This window comes from Myotis davidii, unplaced genomic scaffold (assembly GCF_000327345.1).
Source record: "Myotis davidii unplaced genomic scaffold, ASM32734v1 scaffold317, whole genome shotgun sequence".
Lineage (NCBI taxonomy): Eukaryota > Metazoa > Chordata > Mammalia > Chiroptera > Vespertilionidae > Myotis > Myotis davidii.
Genome location: NW_006288994.1, coordinates 21,598 through 48,778, shown reverse-complemented (window position 1 = coordinate 48,778; position 27,181 = coordinate 21,598). Strand labels below are relative to the sequence as shown.

General features: G+C 38.1%; 1 protein-coding gene across 3 annotated transcripts in view; it reads right to left on the bottom strand.

The window, feature by feature from the left end:
• Nucleotides 1–1,113: 1,113 nt before the first annotated feature.
• RAD54B (RAD54 homolog B (S. cerevisiae)) overlaps nt 1,114–27,181 on the bottom strand; it is a 47,199-nt gene continuing 21,131 nt past the window's right edge. For all 3 annotated transcript variants that reach the window (XM_006761195.2, XM_015562297.1, XM_015562298.1), the window contains exons 2-13: nt 22,873–23,067; nt 21,283–21,564; nt 19,491–19,653; nt 16,602–16,827; nt 16,132–16,339; nt 13,390–13,529; nt 9,682–9,972; nt 8,284–8,459; nt 6,138–6,399; nt 3,237–3,303; nt 2,835–3,035; nt 1,114–1,412 (exon numbers count right to left, since the gene is read on the bottom strand). In XM_006761195.2, coding sequence (XP_006761258.1) covers nt 1,192–1,412; nt 2,835–3,035; nt 3,237–3,303; nt 6,138–6,399; nt 8,284–8,459; nt 9,682–9,972; nt 13,390–13,529; nt 16,132–16,339; nt 16,602–16,827; nt 19,491–19,653; nt 21,283–21,564; nt 22,873–23,067 — 2,432 coding nt within the window. In that variant the 3' untranslated portion in view covers nt 1,114–1,191. The remainder of the gene's footprint in view (nt 1,413–2,834; nt 3,036–3,236; nt 3,304–6,137; nt 6,400–8,283; nt 8,460–9,681; nt 9,973–13,389; nt 13,530–16,131; nt 16,340–16,601; nt 16,828–19,490; nt 19,654–21,282; nt 21,565–22,872; nt 23,068–27,181) is intronic.

The following is a 27,181-nucleotide window of genomic DNA, read 5'->3' as shown; positions in this document are numbered from 1 at the left end:
TTAGAGCGTCGGCCGTGGACTGAAGGGTCGAGGTTTGATTCCAGTCAAGGGCATGTACCGCAGTTGCAGGCTTATCCCAGCACTGCTCAGGATGCATGCAGGAAGCAACCATTTTATGTGTTTCTTTCACAGCGATGTTTCTTTCTCTGTCTCTCCCCATCCCCTCCCACTCTCCAAAAAATCAATGGAAAAAATATCCTAGGGTTAGGATTAAAAAAAAAAAAATAGAAGAGCTATGGCACGGTTACACAATGGTACATTTACACAGTGGCTGTAAAAAAAAAAAAAAAAAAGGAACACTTACCATTTGTGAAAGCATGGATGGACCTGGAGATTATTATACTAAACTATAGTTTAAATTTATCGTTATTCAATTATCTGACACATCTATGTCTAATGTTCCTAATCAGATTAGATTTTCCAAAAACAGGTATTTTACCATTTTTAATATTCCTTATGAAAATTTCTTAGTGGGTACTTGATAAAAGTGCATTAATTATGGAATTACTAATAAACAATTATATGATAGATGTCTTTAATGTTTTAACATTTAAGAATATATGCCCTAGCTGGTTTGGCTCAGTGGATAGAGCATCAGCCTTCGGACTGAAGGGTCTTGGGTTTGATTCTGGTCAAAGGCACATGCCTGGGTTGCAGGCTCGATCCCCAGCAGGGGGCGTGCAGGAGGCAGCCGATCAATGATTCTCTCTCATCATTGATGTTTCTATCTCTCCCTCTCCCTTCCTCTCTGAAATCAATAAAAATATATTTTTAAGAAAGAATATATATAAAAAATCAAACAACAGTCCTGTATCAAAACTCTGATACACTTTGCAACAAATTTATTATTGTAATGTAAGTAATTCTCTCCAGAGACATAGAAGCAAGGAACAGACTGTGGAATCTCAGAGGGAAGGCGAGATGGTTCGATAGGTGGGAAGAGATCAACCCAAGAACTTGTATGCATATATGCATTCCCCATGGACACAGGCAATAGGATGGTGAAGGCCGGGGATGGGGATGGGGACAGGCTAGAAGGGGTCAAGGGGGGGAAAAAGGGACATATGTAACACTTTCAACAATAAAGATTTAATTAAATAAATAAGTAATTCTAATCATTTTCAAAACTTACATTTAATTACTGTTATTTTTTAAAGGGGGGGCAAGGGAACGTCATGAAGTAACCTTTCATTACAGAGCAGCAGTATTTTGATTGGTTATATTCTGAAAAAAGAATGACACATTTTCTCTTATCCTGTCAAGAAAGGGATCTTTAAGATTTAACTGATCTCCAGAAAAATGTTTCCATTGCTTCAGCTGTGACATGGAGAGAGGTTTCAGGGAGTCAGACTTCTTGTGATGTGGGCCAAGTTGACAATTTCTAGAGACAGGGAATTTTTCCAATGAATCACCTGCAATAAGTAAAAGAATGAGAAAAATCCTTAAGCCAATCAATATTCTACTATATACAATACTTTTTATATTATGATATAATGGGTTTATGCAATTTATTACATTTTGTCCTCTGATCGCAAGGACCTTCTGGTCTAATAGGATTCATACATTAAACAAATAATCATCCAGAGGTATGTTACAGGGCTGCAATCCCTTATCTAACACCTTTGGGACTAGCTATATTTCCAAATTCAGAATATAATTGGAACCATCTGGGACAACACTCTATAATCAAGCCCATTATACAGAATATTTAGAACTAAATAATAAAAAAACCTGCATTTCAAAATTATGAGATCCAGCCTTGGGGAACATTTACAGCCTTAAATACCCATTTTATAAAAGAAGACTGAAATCCATTAAGCTAGGCATTCAACTGGAAAAATAAGAAAAAGAACAGAGTAAAGACAATGAAAAAGGAAGAGAAGATAAAAGCAAAAATTATTTGTTTGTTTTTTTAAAAAACATACGGTAGAGGACCCAATATTAATTTATATAAAATATAAAGTTTCCATGTCAGTCTTGTACAGTCTAACTTCTTAACCTACTCAGTATAATTTATCAAGTGACTTCAAACTCTTGACGCTCAAGTCCCACTTGTGATCCAGTTCCTATGTGAATGGTGTTACTTACAGAGGACTGATGTTTGTATTTATTTATTTACTTACTTACTTATTTATTTTAATCCTCAACCGGGCATATTTTTCCATTGATTTTTACAGAGAGTGGAAGAGAGAGGGAAAGACAGAAATATCGATGTGAGAGAAACACATCGACTGGTTGCCTCCTTCACGAACCCCGACCAGGGCCCCGGCCAGGGAGGAGCCTGCAACTGAGGTACGTGCCCTTGACCAGAATCAAACCCGGGGCCCTTCGGTCCGCAGGCCAGCGCTCCACCCACTGAACCACACCGGCAAGGGCAGGACTGAGGTTTTTAGCTTCACTTAACCAACACTAGCAGTTCATCAAGTACTGGGAAGTATGGTGGCCCCTGCTAACCGCCTCAGAAAATATGTTCCCATTATGATTAAGGTCTACATAAATTAAACAAAGAGTAAGCTTATTCTATCAAGTGCATGTTTTGAGGGAAATAGAAATAAGGATTCTAATTCTGAAGCCATTATGCCAGAATTTGAAAGATTTCTCTAAGCTAAATTTCTCACAGCTGTTTCAGAAATCAGAAGCGAAATGGAGAGATTAAGGTTCTAATTAATATTTTCTCAAATACTGATCTGGCAGTTGCCCTCTGACTTGCAGGGGGAAAGAAACTAACATATACAAATGGCAAATATTTTAGTTATTCTGTATTTAAATACTTCCAACTACTGCAGAGAGACCAATGAACTTTACCATCAGAACAGAAGTGACATACAACACACCTGTATGCTCTCGCTTTCCTGCACAGTCACAGTCAAGCAGGTCGTGAGTCACACAGTGTGAACTCTCGTGTAACGTGAACAGATTTTTAAGCTCCTCTACTGAAAACTGGATATGCTCAGATGTCTTGGCCAGGTCCACAACCGCCCCAGAAAGACCTTGCTTACTGATCTGCCTTTGATAGATCTTTTCTTCTATTGTACCTGAAGGGAAAACATCCATTAGATTTACTGCAGATCCTTATGTCCGTTATTTCTGCAGGGTAAAATATGGTTGGCATATAGTTAACAAAAGAACAAATAATTCCTAACACGGAAGCACAGATTAACAACAACAACAACAACAATTCTTTTTATATTATTCAAAGGGATACATTTTTGGGGGGCACATTGAAGGGTTATTACCTGTGGTTAGGAGTCTGTAAATATGTACGGGATGTTTCTGACCATCTCTCCACACTCTAGACATTGCCTTAGAAAATAAATGACAATTCTGAGAGTACAGTTGAAACTAATAGCCTTTTCCACATAAGCAATTTGCATTAATACATTTAAGAATAAGAATTCTTGATTTTACTTACAGCTTCAAAAAACAAAGCCCAGGCATGTCAAAGCATTCTCCACTTCCTATCTTTTTCCTGAGAAAAAGGAAGGCATGGACACCCACTGTGGGGCTATGAAATAACTAGAGGGGCGTCAATAAAGTCAGAGGGTCTACCTGCATCAATGAATGGCACAGTGAGTTTAGAAAGCAAAAATGCAAAGACCTGCCCTGCCCGGTTGCTCAATGGTTACAGCACTGGCCCATGGACCTAAGGGGTCACAGGTTCGATTGCCAGTTAAGAGCACATACTTCAGTTGCAGGTTTGATCTCTGGCCAAGTCAGGGCACATGGAAGAGGCAACCATTCAATGTATCTTTCTCACATTGATGTTTCTCTCTCTCTCTCTCCCTTCCATTCTCTCTCTCTAAAGATCAATGGGGAAAAAATATCCTTGGGTGAGGATTAAAAAAAAGAAGAATGCAAAGAAGCCACGTGTAGCTGGAGCACAGAGGGATTATTCCCAGTCCAAGTAGCTCATGATTCATCCCTAAGGAATCCTGAGGATGCCTGCAATCAGTTCAGGCTCTAGGTCAGCGGTTCTCAACCTGTGGGTCATGACTCCTTTGGGGGTCGAATGACCTTTTCACAGGGGTCGCCTAAGACCATCGGAAAACACATGTATAATTACATATTGTTTTTGTGATTAATCACTATGCTTTAATTATGTTCAATTTGTAACAATGAAAATACATCCTGTATATCAGATATTTACATTACGATTCATAACAGTAGCAAAATTACAGTTATGAAGGAGCAACGAAAATAATTTTATGGTTGGGGTCACAACATGAGGAACTGTATTAAAGGGTCGGGGCATTAGGAAGGTTGAGTGTTGTGTGTTTCCTTCCACGTCCCATGTGGAGTAGGGTTCGGTATCTGAAAGAGGAGCCGCACACAAATGAGAGAAAAATTACACGAGATAATTTTTGTCTAGATTAACGGGGTGGTATCTAGATTAACTGGGTGGTACACAGCCCTGACCTTTGCTAGGGCTTCAAGGTTACTAACTTTGGGGGGTCTCTGTCTATACTCAGCTAGTGAAGGCAATAAATAGACTCCGGCCGTTGAGAACCACTGCTCTAGGTAGTTCCCCGAGGTTTCAGGACCAATGATACCATGCAGTAAGGGTTGATGTGCAAACCCTGCACTTTCCAAAGGTCTGGCCTTCCCTCCAGCTCCAAGTAGATAACCGCTAAGCCCTTGGCATATCCTGCCTGATGAGAGGGTCTCTGTCTACCTGAGGCCTTGCAGCCACTAGATCTTTTATGCTAACAGTGTAATTTAGGTGAGGGCTTTGGCTGTGTCCTGTCAGTTTGCCCTCTGGTGGAGTTGGAGATTGAATAACTGAGGTCAGTCACTCAAGTACTTCACGCCTACGTGAGCAACCAACAAAAACTCCAGACACCAAGATGAAATGAACTTCTGTCTGACTGTACTCATCGGTGCTGAGGAAGTTAAGTGCTGTCCATAGAACTCCAGTAGGGGAGGAAAAAGGAAAGCTTGTCCCTGGTCTCTACCCCATGTACCTTTTACCTTCACTGGTTTTAATCTGTATCTTTTCACTGTAATAAAAACACAGATACCAACTGAGGTGCAAATGTGTAAGTAGAAATCTTAAAACACATAAAGATGGACTGTATTCTGCAGTAAACCAAAGGCTTCTTCTGAACTATTTTCCTAAATAAGCTAATTTTATATCTATACTATACTCTGCACAAACATTGATCATAGCCCCTGATGGTCGTAAGCATCCTGATGTCCCAAGATGCAAGTGAACTGTGTTTGACAATACTCATCGATGCTAGGAAAACTATGTGTTGTCCATAGAACTCCGGTCGGGGAGGAAAATTAGGCCTGAAGTACCTGCAGTAACTTAGAGCCTAGAGACATACAGATTTGGGTTTGAATCCTGGCTCTGCCTTTTATAAGCTATTGTTACGGGCAAAAATAGAATATTGGGGACTAGCTGCGGTTATGGGAAATATTAATCATGCTCTGTTAACCATGATTGCCTTGTGTTGGTTTAATAAAGGATAGTCGACCTGGCTGGGAGTTGTGCGCCCCTAGGACCTGGGATTCAACCTTGGACCTGGGAATCAACCTTGGACCTGGGAATCAACCTTGGAACCATTCTCATTCAAGAACTGCCTATTATCATGGAAAGACTAACAACTTTGTTGCCCAAACAATGGAGTCCCACCCCAGTCTCCTACTTCCCATGCCTATAATAATCCCTACTTCCCCATACCTATAATTCATATTTCCCCGTGTATTCTTTGTCTTACCCTATATACGCACTGTCTTATGGTGGGGTGCAGAGCAGATTTTTGTGGATGACCTGCTGCTCTCCCGTACTGCTGGCAGTAGTGGAATAAACGCTCATATATGATTCAACCCTGTCTCTGCTTAATTGGCTCAAGTAGTGACAGGTAGCACGGACCCACTGATTGTCCAGTTACACTATGTGACCTAGAACAAGCTTTCATATCTTCATCTGCAAAATGGGGCTATCTACACTTAGGAGGATTATTGTGAAAACTGAATAGATGTGAAGCACTTAGCAGAGTGCCTGATGCAAAATAGGGGCTCAGTTACCATACCTCACCAGCATTTACCATACATCATCATCTTTGTATCCCCAGCAGGTATATCCCCAACAGGCATTCTATCATGTTTATTTAATGCATAAGAACTAGTCCTACCTGGATATCAGTGGCTGGATTCCAATCAATGTCATAGAGAATTAAGTGAGATCCTCCAATAAGGTTAAGTCCCACGCCACCAGCTTTTGAACTTAATAAAAAAATGAAATCAGAAGAGTATTTACTATTGAAGCCATCAACAATTTGCTGCCTTTGAGAGACTGGTGTTTGTCCATCAAGTCTTGTACAAGCATATCCATGACGCTTACATACTTCTTGTAAAATATTCAAAGTTTGTGTGTAGTTGGATACCAATACCACCCTGTCAATCAAAAAGAAAGATTCTGGGTATATTTGAAGAAAATTACCAAATAATATCATCACTGATATTTATAGAACATGCAACAATGACCATATACATTAAAACTCAGGTTCTCCTTCAAATTCAATTTTAAAGTCAGTATCTAAGAGATTTTCACGTTTTAAGATAGTGAAGTAAAAACTTTTCTGCCTTCTTCATCTCTCTGAAGTCACCCAAAAAACAGCCAGAGAATGAGAAACAGAAATACAAACTCTATCTTTGATTTTTTTTAAAGGAGGCATTTATATACGAAAACAGAAAATGATGAAATAGTGACCTACTTATGAGTACAGAGAAGGTGAAACCTAAGTGCCCAAAGTGGGAAATTACAATAAGAAACAAGAGTAAGTTCATCCACCCAGAGAATCTCTTTAAGGTGCCCCAGAAGGAAGGAGATTGGAGCTCTTACAAGAGCACTGACAATAGAACCCAGGCCCTATCCCATGTAACCAGTTGACTTTTCTTTCTCAAATACAATGTTTATTGGATGGAGAAAGTAAACCCTAGAAAGAGACTAGAAGAATTTAAAAGACAGGGCTATAATGACTAATCAGAATGAAAGTATGCATACAGAAGATCCCAGGCCCCTTTCCTGCCAACCCTAGAAAAGCAGCAGCCAGGCATCCCTCTTACATCCCACCCCAGGAAAGATATTATTGGAAGAATCCTCTCTGAGGTGACATGAATGGCCCCAGAAAAAAGATCCACAGAGAGAAGGAGTCCCTAAATAAAGAAGCCAACTCACTGCCTAATTACCCCATAAAGGAGACCAATCAACAAGCCTTACCCATGCACACATAACATTCAATAAGTTTCACTGCCTCACTCTCAAATATAAATGGACACTACAGATCACCATGTATTTGCGGTGAGTCTCCAACATTAAAAATAGAACAAAAGAGGAGAAACCTGAATAAAACAGCAATGGAGGGAACAGAAAACAACATCCTCAAGTAAGAGACAACATTCACAAGAAGAGGAGGCAATTTAAAAAATCAAGAATGAGAGAAATACTTTGTAAATTTAAAACGACGCCAAACTGTAATTTTCACTGGAGATTTTGCAGATAATAACGAGAGAGTCTGCCCAGAAATAGATTAAAAAGGAATGTAATGACCAATAAAAAAGAAAAAAGAAAGAATTAGATTTAGATGTCCATTAAAGAGTTAGAGAGAAGGATGTGGAAATTAGAACAGAGGGCTGGACTAGAGTGACAAACGGGATATATGGGTGATAGTTAAAACTAAGGGGGGTAGAGATAACCCAGACAGAGTGTTTAGAGTAAGAAGGAGACTAAAGAAAAAACCCTAAGGGGTATCAACATTTAAGGGATGGTAAAAAAAAAAAAAAGGACTCTGAAAGAGCTTAAAGTACAAGGTAGGTATTTTAAGACTTCTCTAGGTTTTTTTTAAAATATATGTATTTATACTTAGTTTTTTCTTAAATAAAAACTTACAGCCAAGACCGGTTTGGCTCGGTGGATAGACCGTCGACCTGCGGACTGAAGGGTCCCAGGTTCAATTCCGGTCGGGGGCATGTGCTTGGGTTGCGGGCACGTTCCCGGTGGGAGGTGTGCAGGAGGCAGCTGATCGATGTTTCTCTCTCATCGATGTTTCTGGCTCTCTATCTCTCTCCCTTCCTCTCTGTGGAAACTCAGTAAAATATATTAAAAAAAAACAAAAACAAACAAACAAAAACTTACAGACGCTGATCATGCCCCAAAGAAAACAACTTATTTTTAATGTTTTCTTCTTTTGAAAGAAAGGAGGGGCAGGGGAGTAAGGCCATACTCTAAGCCAAAATTCCAGGAGCACTTACAAGCAGGTTATTAAACTGACCACTTACCTATCAGTAGGACGAAGTTCGTGGATAACAGCTAGGAGCTTTGTCAGCACTTGAAGTTTTCCTGACTCCTTCTCAGTAAACATGAGAGGGTTATAATCCGCAGGGAACACATTTAGCAAGCCTTCATATAAACTGCTCTCTTCATGTTCATCCCAAGTTGAGCTACATTCTTTTTCCTATTCAAAAGAATGATTAACACTGGCTCATGTTTGTTTGTTTTTAATTAGAAGAGAAAAATGCTCAAATTATGGGAGGAAAGACGAATATTAATAGCTTCCTGAAAAGACCAAGCTAACTATCATGTAAATATTGTTGTTGTTAATTCTTACCCAAGGACATTGATTTTTAGAGAGTGGAAGGGAGGGTGAGAGGGGAAGAGAGGAAAATGAGAGGGGGAAGGAAAGAGAGAGAGCTAATCGATAATGTTTCCCTCTCTCCCTCTGTAAAATCAATAAAAACATATTTTTTTAAAAAAAGAATAAGTCGCCGAAACCGGTTTGGCTCAGTGGATAGAGCGTCGGCTTGCGGACTGAAAGGTCCCAGGTTCGATTCCGGTCAAGGGCACGTACCTGGGTTGCGGGCACATCCCCAGTGGGAGATGTGCAGGAGGCAGCTGATCGATGTTTCTCTCTCATCGATGTTTCTAACTCTCTATCTCTCTCCCTTCCTCTCTGTAAAAAATCAATAAAATATATTTAAAAAAAAAAAAAGAATAAGTCAATCTAGAAAAGTACTTCATGTCTGGTACATGATAAGTACTTAATAAGTGCTAGCTAAGATTATTATTATTAATATCAAAATGTGGTTTTCTCTGGCTGGAGAGCTTTATTTCTTTATACTAAATTTCAAAAAGTGGTATGCCTGGTCACAAAATATACAAAATTATAAGGCTTTTGATACATATTACCAAACTATCTTCCATTTATTTAACAATTTGCATTCTAGCCAGTATATCATTTTTATTGTCTTTTTTGTGATTTTCTGAATTTCATACAAAAATTATGTGTTACTTTATAATGAAGAAAAAATAAATTATTTTTAATGGCAAATTTTTTATTTGTTAGCACCAAACAAACAAAACTGACTGGCTCTATTAATAAAAGACAGGAAGAGAAACTATGACAAAGTACTAGACAAGATACCAAAGGGCATGGGGCACACAGTCTAGAAGGCAGAACCTCAAACCCATTCTATCCCTAGTTCAGCTCTACGAACATGGACATGCTCTGAAGAACAAACAGGGGCCGAACCTGCTCGCGAGTAGAACCATCCTGAAGAGACTCAGATCCTTGGGGAAACCCACAAATACAACCCCAGGAATTAGTCCAATCTGCCCTCTTAGCTTCACATGACAGAACCCTCAGCTCACATCCTGACACAGTCTCACATGCTACTCACCTTTATGGAATTGAACAAAAGGCAGGGATGATTGCACAGTTTCTTAAGAGCTCCTATGCATATCAGATGAGGACTGTTTTCCAACGACCCTTGAAGACAGAACCTCACAGCCTGAGAATTCAACAGCTTTTGATAAAGTTCAAGCTGTAGTGCCCCTGGACGGCAAAAGACTACATTCTCTATTTTCGGTGGAAGATATTTATTTATGACCTCTTGGGTTCTTCTAAGAAAAAAGAGTCCAGTGAAGCAAACTAGTTCAGCTGCTCTCCTCTCTCCTAACTCCTTGTCTTCCTATGAAGGAAATAGCAGACCTAAAGTTGACTTGCAGTTAAAATGAACATTAAATATTTTACAATGATAAACTAGTTACTTCAATTCAGATTTCTGATTCATCAGAATAAATGAAATACAAGTTTGTGAAAGGAAAACCAACCATCATCTCTTTACTAGTAAATGTTCAGCATAACCATCTAATTAAGTGAAGCCACAGTTTCCTAAATTTTTGTTTGTTTGGCTATTTGGCACCAGTGAGAGCAACCAGAAATCTATACTCTACAAACTTAATTATTCTGAAAGGAAGTTTTTATGTGAATACTGTAATGGTACATAGTCTTAAAATCAAAGAGCTGATACAGCAAAGTCTTGTAAGCAAATATTTTGACAAGTTATTGAACCTAAAATTAACCCTATAGGAAATTACTGGCACAAAGCACTACTGATTCTTTCCAAATTGTTACACATTATTCATTAAATAATAGTACAGTTTTAAAATCAAAATACAGTATGAGTAAAACATGTCCCAAATGGAAGAATAAAATAAAATTCCAGAAAAAAGAACTAAACAAAATGGGGACAAACAATCTACCAGATGCAGAGTTCAAAACACTGGTTATATAGAATCTTTAGAGTATACAGAACTTCACAATGAAGCTTAAAATAAATCCCATATGTGTATATTTGTTCATATATATGCATCCCTATGTTCAGTGCAACATTATTTAAATAACCAAGATATGGAAGCAACCTAAGTGTCCATCAGTAGATAAATGGATAACGAAGAAGTGGTGCATACACAATGGACTATGGCTCGGCCGTTAAAAAAGAGTGAAATGGCCGAAACTGGTCTGGCTCAGTGGATAGAGCATCAGCCTGCGGACTGAAAGGTCCAGGGTTCGATTCTGGTCAAGGGCATGTACCTCAGTTGCAGGCTCGATTCCTGGGCCCGGTGGGGGTGTGTGCAGGAGGCAACCAACAAATGTGTCTCTCACATTGATGTTTCTCTCTCGGTCTCTCCCCTTCCCTTCCACTCTCTCTAAAAATCAGTGGAAAAATATCCTGGGGGGGGGGGGTGGGGTGCAGTAGGCAGCCAATTGATGATTCTCTCTCATCATCGATGTTTCTACCTCTCTCTCCCTCTCCCTTCCTCTCTGAAATCAATGAAGAAATTATATATATATGAAATGTTATCTGTAACAACATGGATGACCCTAGAGGGTATTGTGCTGAGTGAAATAAGTCAGACAGGGAAAGACAAATGCCATATGATTTCACTTATATGTGGAATCTAAAAAACAAAACGAAAACAGACTTATAGTTAGAGAACATTTGGATGGCTAGCAGATGGGAGGGGGGTTGGAGGCTGGGTGAATAAGGGGAAAGTATTAAGAAGTACAAATTGTTACCTTGTTATCCTTTTAAAGTCTGTAGGATCTGTAGTACTATGCCCATTTTTATTTCTAAAAAGTATTCCACTGTGGTCAGAAAACATACTTTATATAATTTGAATCCTCTTAAAATTTTTGAGTTGATGCCATAACCGATTTGGCTCAGTGGAGTCGGCCTGCGGACTGAAGGGTCCTGGGTTCGGTTCCGGTCAAGGGCATGTACCTTGGGTTGCGGGCGCGTCCCCAGTGGGGAGTGTGCAGGAGGCAGCTAATCGATGTTTCTAACTTTCTATCTCTCTCCCTTCCTCTCTGTAAAAAATCAATAAAATATATTTTTTTAAAAAAAGTACAAATTGGTAGTTACAAAGAGTCATTGGGATGGAAAGTACAGCATAGGGAACACAGTTAATAATACTGTAATAACTATGCATGCTGTCAGATGAACACTAGATTTATGGGGATAATCACTCTGTAAGTTACATAAATAACTAATTATTATATTATACACCTGAAACTAATATAGTATTGTATATCAACTTTAATTAAAAAATAAAATATCTGCCGAAACCAGTTTGGCTCAGTGGATAGAGTGTCGGCCTGTGGACTGAAAGGTCCCAGGTTCGATTCCGGTCAAGGGCATGTACCTGGGTTGCGGACACATCCCCAGTAGGGGACGTGCAGGAGGCAGCTGATCGATGTTTCTCTCTCATCGATGTTTCTAGCTCTCTATCTCTCTCCCTTCTTCTCTGTAAAAAGTCAATAAAATATATTAAAAATAAAATAAAATATCAGCCCTGGTCAGTGTTGCTAAGTGGTTAGAGCTTTGGCCCAAGCACCGAAGGGTCTCAGGTTCAATTCCCAGTCAAGGGCATGTACTTGGATTGCAGGTTCAATCCCTGGCGCCAGTCAGGGCACATGCAGGAGGTAGGTAACCAATCAATGTGTCTCTCGCACATCGATGTTTCTCTCTCTCTGCCTCTCTCTCTCTGTCTTCTCCTCGCCCCCCCCTTCCATTCTCTCTGAAAATCAATGGAAAAAAATACGTTTTTATTGATTTAGAGAGAGAGGAAGGGACAGGGAGAAAGAAAGAGAGAGGATCATCGATGTGAGAGAGAAACATCGATCAGTTGCTTCCTGTATACACGACCAGGAATCAAACTCACAACTTGGATATGTGTCCTGACCAGGTTTCAAACCCATTGATCTTTTGGTGTACAGAATGATGCTCCAACCAACTGAGCCACACTGGCAAGGGCCATTTTGGTTTACTTTTCAATGCCAGTAAGGATGAGACTTTTTACATGTTTACTATCAATTATAGTTCTTTCTATATGAAGTACCTATTTATGAAATTTTAAAAAGTGATACTAGCCAAAACCAGTTTGGCTCAGTGGATAGAGCGTCGGCCTGTGGACTAAAAGTTCCCAGGTTCAATTCTGGGCAAGGGCATGTACCTTGGTTGTGGGCACATCCCCAGTGGGAGATGTGCAGGAGGCAGCTGATCGATGTTTCTCTCTCATCGATATTTCTAACTCTCTCTATCTCTCTCCCTTCCTCTCTGTAAAAAATCAATAAAATAAAAAAAAATAAAAAAAAGTGATACTATTATTTTCTAAAATAAGGAATACAGGAGTTTAAGGATTGTGAGGGGGGAAAAATAACAATACTAATTTATTTATTTATTTTTTTTTTTAAATATATTTTATTGATTTTTTACAGAGAGGAAGGGAGAGAGACGGAGAGAGATAGAGTTAGAAACATCGATGAGAGAGAAACATCGATCAGCTGCCTCCTGCACATCTCCCACTGGGGATGTGCCCGCAACCCAGGTACATGCCCTTGACCGGAATCGAACCTGGGACCCTTCAGTCCGCAAGCCGACGCTCTACCCACTGAGCCAAACCGGTTTCGGCAACAATACTAATTTAATTTCTCCTAAATTAAAACTACCCAAGTTATAGAGAATTTCCCCAGGCATACTGCTCTTTTTATTTTTTTCATACTGCTCTTTTTTTTAACCTAAATTGATTAAAATAAATTATACCTTAGAAGCAGAAGGTTGTCTTGATACAATGATGGGTTCTTCATATATTTTTCTAAAAGATGACAAAGAGCCCAATATTCCTGGATTTACAAAATCAATTAATGCAAAAAATTCTTGCAGATCATTCTGAACTGGAGTACCTAAAGAATTAAAAGTGATGAGGTCAAGTTTGTGTTTTACAATCACAGCTCTACATAGAAATTTGTACTTACTTCCTTAAATGGACTAACTTTAAGCAAAGTCCCTAAAACTGAGGACAAAAGAGCAATCAGATCAAGTTGAAAAAAATATATTAATAATTAGATAAAGTTTTAACTCTGGTTTTGACTGTATACTAAATTCTTCTTTAGTACAGCATAGTGGCTGAGTGCATGTTCTAGAGTCTGCTTGGGCTCAAATCCTACCTGCATCAAATCCTGCCTGAGTGACTCTGAGGAAGTTACTTACCCCAGTTCTATCATTTGTAAAATGGGAATAATCATAGTAGCTCCTAGAGCTGTAGGGATCAAATGAGATAATCCATATACTTACTTAGAATAGGGCCTAGATCACAATAAATGTTCCATAATCCTTAGTAATTCTTAATTATTATAACTGTGTGATTTCAAATTGCCTTAGCTTATCTTTAAGTTAAATTCAAGATTTTTTTTTTCACTTATAAAAGTGGGAAGATAATATTTTCCCAGTGGTATTACAAAGAAAAGAAAAAAATAGAGACTATGTATGTGAAGTGACCAGCACAGTGCCTGACATTTAGTAAAACACTCAGTGAATGGCACCTACTGTTATTGTCTTTCAAAGTTGCCAGATCAAAGTGGGATCTTCATTAATCTGAAAGGCTGACAGACTGAAATGAATTAATATACCCTGTATAATTATATACTCAATAACTTTGGCTAACTAATATTCAAAAGAACATTAGCATGCTTCAATAATTATAATAGCAAAAGAACATATAAGTCAGCATAGTCCAAGAGTATAAAAGACTAGAAAAATTATCCAAAGATATAAATAATAAAATTCATTTTTAAAAATGCACTTATTTCATTAACATAAAAAATATGAATTTTACAATATCAGAGAGTTTAAGGATCACTTTTCTCAAAACTAAATGGGTCAACTCCAGGTTGGACCAATGCTTACCAGTGTGTGTTTTTTTAACACAGCTAATCAATTCTACATTTTTACACACATCATAGAAAGACTAGAGAAAATATATGTTGTATGCATTTTGTTACACTTTTAAAAGAAAATCCATGACAATGACTAATAAAAATAGGGAGAATGGGGAAAGCAAGAAGGAAAGGGGAGGGAGAGGAATAAGGATCATTGTGGTTGGTTTCCAGGCATTCATCTAGCCCGAACTGATGAACTCAAGCCAATCACAATAGTCCCACCCTTTGCCAATGACGGATGTAGCAAGGGTTTGTGTCTCATCCCGGGTTCCTCAGAAGCAGAGCCCGAGATAAGTATTTGGCTGCACGTGATTTAGAGAGGGAGTGCTCTCGGCACAAAGAGAACAATGGAACCCAAAAATAGCAGAGGGAGAAAATAAGCAAGGATAGCCTCGAGCTAAATTATAAGGAGGCTTGGAGCATAAATTGTACCATAAAGTTGGTCCTGAAATTACTCTGAAGCAAGCGGGCTGGCATTTTCCACTTTCCCTTTTGTGAGTCAATCACTGGCCAAGCTATAGGTGACAGAGTAAGCGCTTATTCAACCAGGGATCATTCTCCAGAAGAGATGGGAGACATGCGTTGTTTAATCAATAGTCCTAGCAGCTAAGAGATGGGTGCAACCAGAAAGGAGAGCTAGGAAAGGCACCGACAGTTTCCACCAACATCATCTGACCCACCCTGTCCCAGGAGACATGAGAGGACGTGAGAGAGGGGCTTCTGGGAAAGTTTCCTCACTCTTGAAAATAGAGAAACAGGAAGAGCCAGTCTACGCTCTCCTTGGGACATCACCACATCTAGATGTGATGCTGGAACTGCTGCAGTCAGGATGAAGCCAGCACTGGCACAGCAGAAGACAAAAAGAACCAAAATCATTGTGGATATTGCTGAGCTGCTGTATCACACCCTGAGCCTGCACCAGCTCTAGACTTCCAGTTATGTGGGAGAAAAAGCACATTGAATTCAGATGTTACTTGTACCTGAAATCACCCTAAGTAATACACAGGGGAAAGAGGCCAAAGGAAAACTTTAAAAAAAAAAAAAAGGAAAAGAAAAAAGGCAGAATACAAAAAGGTGATAAGACAAAAGGATTTTGGGAAGAAAAAAAGGAAAAACAGAGAGAGGTATGTGGCCACAAGAGAAAGCAATACACTAGCACAGTGTCATCCTAAGAAGTCACAAAGGCTGTCTAGAGACTCTGCAGTCCCTAATTCACTGCTTGTAGTACTCTTCTCTAATTCTAGGTAGAACTTGTAGAAGAAGCTACTAGTAAATAACTTAATGTTAATAAAAGTCAAGCAGCAATGTCCTGTGACAAGAAAAAAGGAAACGCTAATGATTGAAGTCAAGTTGGTATGTTTACTAAAACTATTCAGAGCTTTGGACGAGCTGGGGAATATTACATAGGGATTGGAAATTCAGTCCTACCAAGGCTTCATTAGGATGGGTTTATTAGCATGAACTCCATTCAATACATGGATTCGTTGGATGCTAAGCATCATATTATAAGTTGTATATGTTCCATAGGCAGCAATTCCATCACCTCCACCCAAAAGTAAATACTGACCAGTTAGAATTATTCTTTTCTCACAAGCGAGGCTAATGAGGGCTGTGGTTGTCTTAATGGCACTGTTCTTCAAACGATGCCCTTCATCACAGATGAGGAGATCAAATTTTATATTCTTAATTTGATCCAGGGAACGAAGTAACATTTCATAACTGATAATCAGAACAGAATATAATGGAGATTTGATGAATTCTTCTACTTTGTGGTCCTAAAAAAAGGAGAACATAATACTTAACAAATCTTGGGCAGGAACTGTACAAAGTAAAATTTAAGCAGCATATTTCTCACAGCCACTAAGCAAGTATTAGAATATGTTAACTCAAAACCAAAAAGATTCTATTTTTCTGCAAAGGAGATGGAGAGTTACATACACTTGAGAAACTGCTACATTAGAGAGTGAAAATTACAGTAATGATTTGAAAAACTACAGATTTAGACAATGACCAAGGCTAAACTTTTAAGTCTCTTACCTGATCAACAGTAAATATCTTGATCCTTTCACTTCCTAACCATTTTTGAAATTCTCTCCTCCAATTATTCACCAAACTTCCAGGTGTGACAATAAGTGTCTTCTTTATTATCGGCTTGCCTCCATAAGGTCCCTGACACTGTAGAGTCCAGAGGAGTGAAATACATTGCAATGTTTTCCCTAAACCCATTTCATCAGCAAGAATAGCTCCACATCTGCCATTCACTCTGTTAGAAATAATTACACTTCTTTAATCACAATAGGAAAATATTTTATGGCTCTAAAATCCTCACTTATTAGTCAAGAACCAGAAGCTGATATTTTGTAATTAAAACAATTCTATTCCCTAAATACTTTTTCTAGTTTTTCATTCAGCTGATTTACATATCTCTTTTGCATCTTTGATAATTGTACTCATTATATATTTATTGCCTAAGAAATTACTAAAATAAATCTGAAATTAGAGTTGAATCTAAATCATTTGTTACTACTATGTATATACTTAGACTAGAAATGAATCTCAATTTTATATCTACATATGAATACTTGAACTGTCCTTATCACTAACAGTTCAGCAGTTTTTATGTCTTGTTAGTAGTTATCAAAACAGTTTAAAATATATTGTAATCCTAACCATCAACAGCTATCAAGCTGTATTTATGATTCTCTGACAGTAAAAACTTCAACCAAAATATCTCCCTAAACTATAAGAAATATTAAATACTAAATATTTAATCTAATGCACATAATTTATTAAGAGTCTGTTATCACAGATCTACTAAGTTAATGCAATTTAAAATTAAATAGTACAAGAAGCCCTGACCGGTTTGGCTCAGTGGATAGAGCGTTGGCCTGAGGACTGAGAGGTCCCAGGTTCGATTCCGGTCAAGGGCATGTGCCTTGGTTGTGGGCACATCCCCAGTGGGAGGTATGTAGGAGGCAGCTGATCGATTTCTCTCTGATCGATGTTTCTAACTCTCTATCTCTCTCCCTTCCTCTCTGTAAAAAATCAATAAAATATATTTTTTTAAAAATAGTACAAGAAATATTTTAAGTGGCATCTCATACCACTTTATAGTTTTTAAAACCCTTTGACAGATATAGTTGATAGATATTTTAAAGGTTACAAAGTCCAAGGGAATTGAGGATATTACAGAAAACATAAGTATAGTCTGTTAATCATTCTATTCCTTATTGCTAGAAATAATAAGCAAAAAGCAATTCTTAAAATATGTTTTCCATTGCAAAGTATGGAAATAAAATTGCAAATATGAATTCTAGCCACTGTTATCATTTTTCATCAACAGTTTGCCAAGGCAAGACCAAATGCCAGTTGAGATATTGAGTGGCAGAGAGAAAACAGTAATGCATCTTTCATGGTAAAGAGAAGAGCACAAGAAAGGCTTCCCTGAGAAGATGCACCTTGAGCAAAATTCTAAGAGATGAACAGGAATTCACTACACAGACTGAGTAGTTCAGTATACTTGGTCCTTGAGTTGAATTCCAAGCAGGGAAATACAAGGCTATGGACCTGGCAGCACAGGCAGAAAGAAGACAAAAGATGGGGCTACTTATCCTTGAAAGGTCAGACTGTATCTTGTAGGTCAGTGTTTCCCAAACACCAGGTTTTCATGACCACCATCACAATTTTTGCCATATGTGTTATTATTTCTTTATTATTTTTCTTTCAATCCGCATACTTTTTATTTAGATTTATTTGAAAAGAAAACTCTTTCTACACATAATTTACCCGTGAAACCAAAAGTTAAATGTGCTATTTTTTTTCTAATAATTCATTGGCTAAAATATGCTACTATTAAAATTCAAAAACAAAGCGTGCTCATGTATACTTAAAATTACCCAACATACCAGCAGGGGAGTGCATATCACAGATTAGGAAACACTGCTCTAAGTTCTCAGAGTCTGAATGATTTTAAGCAAGGGAATGCCACGTTCAGAACTGTCTTACAGAAATACCAAACGAGTGGATTTAAGGAGTATGAGAAGCAGACATGCACGGTAGGAGTCACTGCAATAGTACAGATAAAATGTAACTTTACAACATCGGCTCCCACAACTGCTGCAGGGTTTGATTAGACTGAGAAGGGGAAATTGAAGAAATCACAGGTGATTCCCAGGCCAACTGAGATAAGATCTCCAAAGAGAAGAGCAAATCTGGGCGAAAACATGAGTCTGGACAGTTTCCTAGAGACAACATTCCCTTAACTTGTTCTCGGAATTTTTAGGAATTGACATTCCCAACTCCCTGTTAAACGACCAATTTAAAAATCAAGGGCCTATGCATTAAAGAAAGAACTGGAAGGAAATACACCAAGATGTTACCAGGGACCTTTGACTTCTTTTATTTCCTTTGTCTGGATTTCTGGGGGGATTGAGGTGGACTTCTATCATATCTTTAAGAGAGGGTACTACCATTCTTTAATCAGAAAACTCGATTTAAAAGGAAGGGGGGAATCTTGGTCATCTTTTTAAAGTAGAGGCGAGATAAGAAAAAAACCTTTTTCTAAAATTCTCATAAGGAGAATTAAGGTTTCTTCCATTTTGCACCCATATACCTTAATCATACTAGTAATAAGCTCTTATTGTATCCCATTAAGGTTGACTGCATTTATTTGTTTCTTCAAATGAAGAGAGAGGGCGATGGTCCTGAATCCTGCATGCCCAGCTCCTGGCACGATGGCTATGATATGGTATCCATCAAGAACCACTTTTGAAATAAATGCACACATTAAGTACCACTCATCATTCCAACTAAATTCATAATGGACCCTCTGCGAATCATTGTATCAGACTCTTCCTAGAAAACCATTATGTTATGGGCTAAATCAAAACTCAGATTAGACTCAACTCAAATGATTTCTTTTCCTACCTCATTCCCATCACACATTCATAAAGGAATATGAGTCCTTCTTTCTGATGTGGCCGAAGATAATATGCAAGGTGAGGATCTATCACAACATCCACAACAGGGAAACAGTTTTTATTGAACATCCACTGATGATTTTTGTCTGGTCGGGGCATAACAAGGGAATCTTAAGAAAAAGGTAAAACAATAATTATAAATGAATTGTAATTTCACTTTGTTAGCAACTATATTATCTTGTTTTAATTACTCATAAGATAGAACTGTTTGCCATCATTTGTGGCAAAAAAGAAAACCACAACTCTTCAAAATGAATAACATTAATGCTAAGCAAGGGTACAAAATCCTATATAATAAAAGGCTAATATGCAAATAGACTGAACGGCTGAACGACCAGTCGCTATGACATGCACTGACCACCAGGAGCAGACACTCAATGCAGGAGGTGCCCCCTGGTGGTTAGTGCGTTCCCACAGGGGGAGCGCCACTCAGCCAGAAGCCACCAGGCGAGTGCAGCGGCAGTGGCAGGAGCCTCTCCCACCTCTGAGGCAGCGCTAAGGAGCAGCGAACAGGCGGGTGGTAAGAAGCAAGGGCACAGGCTGGGCTGAGGGCCGCCCCCCGCCCCCCTAGTGATGAATTTTCATGCACTGGACCTCTAGTTTAAAAATAAAATCTCACGCCTTGTTGATGTAAGATTTCATGCAAAGAATTACAAAGAGTTTTCTAAACTTCATATACTCAAAGTGCTCTGAAATTCACTATTTCTAATAAGAAATCCACTAAGCCACAACATTTAACAGTTCAGTACTCAAAGCAAAGAGAACTATTATATCCAACTATCCAACCGAAAGCATAGGTTGGAATTTTGCCAACATGTGCTTGCAAAGCTCACAGCTTCTTATTCTGGAAAGGCTCCCTACATTTAACATAAAGACCCTTTATTTTCAGTCCTGTACATACTAACAATAGCCACTACTCCTATCAACCAGAAGAACTGAGAATTTTCCATCGACTTCACCACCACTATTTGCTTCAAGTTAATCACTATATTCATGAATGTCAAAATAATGAATCTTTGCAAAACAGCATGAAGTAACCATAGAACAATAATGTAATTCTTTAGAAATATGCTAACACAATTTAAAAGTTTTATTAAAATACCACCAAAAATTACAAAATCAAATATAACTAGATAGCAGGTCTCAAATGATAAATCTGAAGTTATTATTGACTGGCTGCCTCCCACACGCCCCCCCACTGGGGATTAAGCCCACAATTCGGGCACATGCCCTGACCAGGACTCGAACTGTGACCTCCTGGTTCATATAGATCAATGCTCAACCACTGAGCCATGCCGGATGGGCTAAAATTTAATTCTTTACATGACATCTTACTATTCAATATTTTAATATGATAATGCATGTAATCAAGACAGTCTTCAAAATGGAAGTATAGTAAATATAATCCTCATTCATTAATTTATTAATTTTTCTCCTTACTAAATGTCATATTTTATCCAAAATCATACACATGTATGTCTGTGTGTATACATCTACAATTTGCATATTTACCTTCAATGCATGTACAGAATTTTTATTACTGTTTCTTACAAAATAATTCTCAAACCACATTGTCACTCAACATCAACATTATCCCTTACATCAGATTATGTATCTGAAGAATAATATATACATAGTTTCATCTGAAAAGTTTAAAAGAAAATTTAAAGTTTAAATTCACATACCAACAATCTTTTGACAGGAGAAACAGAATATTAAAACTAATTTTTAAATCTTACTTGGTGCACATGGATCATGGCGTGGTTTGCAATTTTGGAAACTATTCTGCCTATTTTCCTTTGAACTTGGTTTATAGACACTTTTTAAGGGGTTAGAAAAACACTTCTTGGCAGCTTGAGAAGAACTTGATATAGCAGGACCTCCTCCTCCAAGCTGAAAGCATCTGCCACTGCTGAAATCATCTGGGGAGATCGAACCCATGATTTCTATTTCTTTTCCGCCAATCATCATTGTATAGCCCTCTTCGATCTTTTCAAGCTCTTTGAATTTATATCCAGTGCCTTTAAATTGAGAACAAAGAAAGTTAATTTCCTGATACTCTAAGATGACTTAATTACAGATACCATAGTCACCTTCCCATAACTATACAAGAAAACTGTGCTTTGAATGCAAATAGCCTTGTATAACCCATTAGCCAGGATGAAAACGTAATTTATCATTTTGGTAAACAAAACAAAAAAAAGACAAAAAACACTAAGAAATCAGAAAAAATAAATAATAATAAAGTTATAAAAAATCAGCCAAGTTTTAGCCCTGGCTGGTGTGGCTAACATGGTTGGAGCGTCATCCTGTGCACAGGAAGGTCACAGGTTCAACTGCCAGCCAGGGCACATATCCAGGTTGCCAGGTCCATCCCAGTCAGGGTATGTATGGAAGATAACAGGTCAATGTTTCTCTCTCACATCGATGCTTCTCTCTCTCTTTCTCTCTCTCTCTCTCTCTCGCTCTCTCTCTCTCTCTTTCTCTTTCTCTCTCTCATCCATTTCCCTTCCTCTCTCTAAAATCAATTTTTAAAAAATTTAAGTGGGATATTTTACACCAAGTCTGTTTGAATTATTAATTCAACAGATATTTATTAAAGGTTGCCATGTGTAAGGTGCTGATGGAATGTAAATATGAGTAAGTCAGTCACAGTTTGTTCAAAATGAGCTCATTAACCAGATAAATAGTGAGAAACTTTTAGACTCCTATGACTGTCTACTTTAAATGCATATAGTTATTGTGTGATTACAGGAGGGTAAGAACTGTGTCTACCATAAATGTTTTTAAGGCTCTAAAAAATAAAACACTCACATTTTAGAAAATATGACCTGTTTAAACTAGCTGGAAATTGCTACAATTTGCCCTATTAAAACTGGACTAAAATTTACAGTCTGTACCAACTGGTAACATATATATATTCTTAAATGATTTATAATGGAGCACTTTTTAACGTTAATGCTCTAATAGAGGAAGAAATTAGCTAGCTTCTATTCCAAAATGACCAACTGCTCTATTCCCCAAACTATCAGAATTCAACAGTAGTCTTGACCTCTCCACATTAATGAGGATTATAGTTTTATCTTCATACATAATAGTCCCCCCTCTTTTTTTTTTTGGAAGAAAATGAAACTACAAGATGGGATCTGCCTCACCGAGCTAGTATACATAAGACTAAACGTTATGAGAGAATTTTATGTTTACGAGGAAATTTAGATATGAACATCTTAAACGACCCCTTTATAAAACCCCATTAGATTTCAATGATGTAACCAAAGATATATACTAATTTCAGGCCAATTCATAAACATTAAGTAATATCACAATACCTCTTCCAATGTCTTTGCCTTCCAGGTCCTTTAATGTAAGAGATTTTCCGTTGACAATAAGAACAGCATCCCCTTCCCACGTTTTGTGCTTTTTCTTTGACGCCTTACACCAAACAACAGTGAAATATTTAACCGCGCTCCCAGGTTCCACTTCTTGTCCCTTAGACACTGGTAGGTCTTCAGGCGATGAATAAACTAGAATAAAAATATAAAACATAAACCATATTACTAGAGATCACGTTAATGTTTAAAAGTAAAGCCAAACAAAAAAAAAACCACAAAAAAATAAGACTGTATTAAGAAGTATGAAAGAATATTTGACATTATCATGTTAACATTTATAAACTGAGAAATTCAAATGTCAGGTACTAGCATTACCATGAGAGCAATGAACACAAATTTTTTTTATCTCAAAGTCATATAAACTCAGTTAAAGTAAAATAACATAATAATCACTGAAAATATTTTAAAACTCTAAGAATTAAAAATATTTCAACAGCCATGGGAAAATAGCTAAAATCACATGTTTTAACAACTGATTTAATTAACAGTAATTCAACAAGTCAGGGTAACCTAAAATAAGATCACAAATTTCTCTGAAAGAAAAATCTGTAGTTTTTTCAAATAAGAACAAATGTAAAACAGCAAAGTAGGAATAAGACTGAATTTTATTAAAATACTTTTGTGTCCCAGTTAGAGACTAATGCTGGGCCACTGATTCTAAGAGTCTAGGTTTTCCATCTTACAAAAGCCTGTACTTTTCTCAAAAACATTTTCAGAATCACCTTCTAAAAACATATCCAATGTTAACTAGACTTATTGTGGTGATTATTTCAAGATATATATAAGCCCTGGCCGGTTTGGCTCACTGGATAGAGCGTCGGCCTGGGGACTGAAGAGTCCCAGGTTCGATTCCGGTCAAGGGCATGTACCTTGGTTGCAGGCACATCCCCAGTTGGGTGTGTGCAGGAGGCAGCTGATCAATGCTTCTCTCTCATCGATGTTTCTAACTCTATCCCTCTCCCTTCCTCTCTAAAAAATCAATAAAATATTTTTTAAAAAAGATATATATAAAATATTACATTGTACACTTGAAATTAGTATGATGTCATATGTCAGTGATTTTCAACCAGAATGGCGCAAGAATTTTTAAAACATGCAATACCTGCTGGACTCCCTCTGGCCCCACCCTGAGGAGCTTACCCCTGCTGAGTACAGCCATAAGCTCTTCCTGTGACTGCAGCTATAGCCAGCCAGCAGGCAGGGCCAGGCCAGGCGGGGAAGGCGGAGGTGGATCTAGGGGTGCCTTAGGATTTTTGCTGTCCTGCCCCCAGGCCCGGTGCTGGTAAAAACCAGCATTGGTGGGCAGCTCGGTCCTTCCTGCACGCACCCAGGCCCAGCAGAGGCAGCCAACCTATGGATCGCTTGTAGCTCCAAACAGGTTGCCGAGGACCGGTCAGCCACGGGCAGCATCTTACACTGGCCAGCACAAGAATCCCTCCCAACAGGCCCAGAACTAGCACACCCAGTGGCCAGTTTCAGACACCAGAGCAGGAGCCAACAGCTTCCCAAGCAGGCACCAAATCCTCCTGCATGCCCCTGGTTCACAGGCCAACCACTGAGTGACCACTCAACCACTGAGTGACACCGACCAGGTCAACCACTGAGTGACCATTCAACCACTGAGTGACACCGACCAGGTCAACCACCGAGTGACCACTCAACCACTGAGTGACACCGACCAGGTCAACCACTGAGTGACCACTCAACCACTGAGTGACACCAACCAGGTCAAAATTTACCAGTTTTTAGATAAATTGATAGTTGTCACATTATTTCAGTTGTTTTATCAACCTTGATTTTCCCAGATAAAGTTTTCCGTTTTTAGCATTAACAAAAAAAGACAGATACTTTGATTAGTTTTTTTAACTCTAAAAAACTTTGTGGTGTGCAATTTTTGTTGTTGTTAAACCTCATCCAAGGATATTTTTCCATTGATTTTTAGAGAGTGGGAAAGGGAGGGACAGAGAGAGAGAAACAGGGATGTGAGAGAGACACATGATTGGTTGCCTCCTGCATGCACTCTGACCAGAGCCAGGGACCAAGCCTGCAACCGAGGTACAGTGCCCTTGACCGGAATCAAACCCAGGATCTTTCAGTCCTCGGGCCACCTTTCTATCCACTGAGCCAAACTGGCTATGGCTGTGGTGTGCAATTTTAATTCATTTTCTTTTTGCATGTGTTCTACCAATAGCAGTAACTATGCATTAAATGAAAGACTGATACCTTTCTGCACTTTTAAAATTTGTTCCTGTTTTATATTTGGTTATCCAAGAGAAAAATGTAATTCTTAGGATCACTATAAAACTGGGGGGGGCGGGGAGGGGAGTTATGTCTTCATCAAATGGCTGGGTAAAACATTCTAGAGCAGCGGTTCTCAACCTGTAGGTTGCAACCCCTTTGGGGGTCGAACGACCCTTTCACAGGGGTGGCCTAAATACATCCTGCGTATCAGATATTTACATTACGATTCATAACAGCAAAATTACAGTGATGAAGTAGCAACGAAAATAATTTTATGGTTGGGGGTCACCAAAACATGAGGAACTATATTAAGGGGTCGGGGCATTAGGAAGGTTGAGAACCGCTGTTCTAGAGTCAAATATCCTGTTGTGTTCCCAGGACCTAAAAGTGACTGTTATGTCCAAGACCCTCCCCCTGCAAAAAAATGAATACAACAAAAGACAATAAGTTCTGAGAATTCAGAAATTACCTATAATTAACTTTGAAATACCATAAGGTACTTAGACTTAGATATATCCTTTCTTTTGTACAAGAGCAGGAGAGTTAAGAGCGTGAGCTAATCTGGCTGGGTTTGAATCTTGAGTCTGCCACTTACTAGCCATGTGACCTTAGACAAGTTCCCCCTCTATGCCAGTTTAAGAATCTCTAAGTAAATAATACTAACACCTCCCTCCCTTGTTGTGGGCATTAGGTTAGCTAATATGTGAAAAAGGCTTATTGCCCTGGAATAAGTACTCCTTAAATGTTACCTACCATCATTATCATCTTGCCCTTGTCCCTTTCCCATTTAGTCCCATTTTAAATGCAGGATTTAGGGTAGGAAAGGGGAGTGAATAATTCCAAAAAACAGGATGAAGACAACTGAAAATTAAACACATATCCAACATAACCTCCTATATCCACCTTACTTGTATTATATAAAATAGTGACTAATTTGAAACATCAAAGGCAAACCACCCCTAAAAATTCCACCTTAACTGTACTTTTTATTTCTAAACTTAGTTCTGATCTATTTTGCCCTTGACCCTATAATGTACTTCTCAAATCAGTAACAAATGGTCTCTGTATACACAAGAGACTTAAAGGCCTTTCAGCAAGATTCACAAGGTAAAGATGCATAAAACCATGCTTTGAAAAAAACAGAAAGAGGTAGATAATTTCATTTTTATATTGATGGTGGACATTATAATCTTAATGAGTCATCAGCATAGTCACTCTAGGATTGGATGGCTTAATTGTGCATTGCATAAACCCAAGTCTTTAATATTCCTTCTTTCCTTTCAAAAATTCTCAATAAACACATTGTTTTCAAGTGAGCATACATAATTTAAAATGTTTTATATAATCAAATTCAATAAATAGTGTAAGTATAAATACTCTTGCAGACAATTTTTTTTGAGTTTTAAAATTACCAAAACATACCAGAACTTTTAATATGTATTAATGTAACTGTAATATAAGTTTAAAATTTGAAACATAGTTTCTATTACACTAAAAACATACAAACATTAATACACAAATTCCTTTAAACTGGTAATCATCCATAGTTTTCTTGATCTAATAAGAGAGATTAAATGTCAACTAAGTACAATTACCATTAAATACAAAATAAACCTAGAAGGTATTTTTTTGGCATTAAAGGTCATTTTCAGAATACTTTATGAGCATGACAGGGACTACACATCTGATCGTATTTCTCAATACCTCTTGTCAAAGCATATATGCAGTAAGTGCTAAAATAAAAAATGAATATAACTGCAATATTTCCAAATATCTAATTATCTGGCCAGCATTTCAAATTCCTTTAAATATCAGAAAAGTTATTCATAGTCTAGAAATGAACATTTCTCCTTTTTTTGATTTCCTGATGATTTCCCAAGTGAAGATAAATCATACATGAAGGGGCAAAATTTATATTTCTCCATTGGAAAAAGAAGCTGCTACTGTTTTTAGATGTCTGTTGATCCCCAAAGTATATGTGGTGTGAGTTTTTGATTGCCATGCT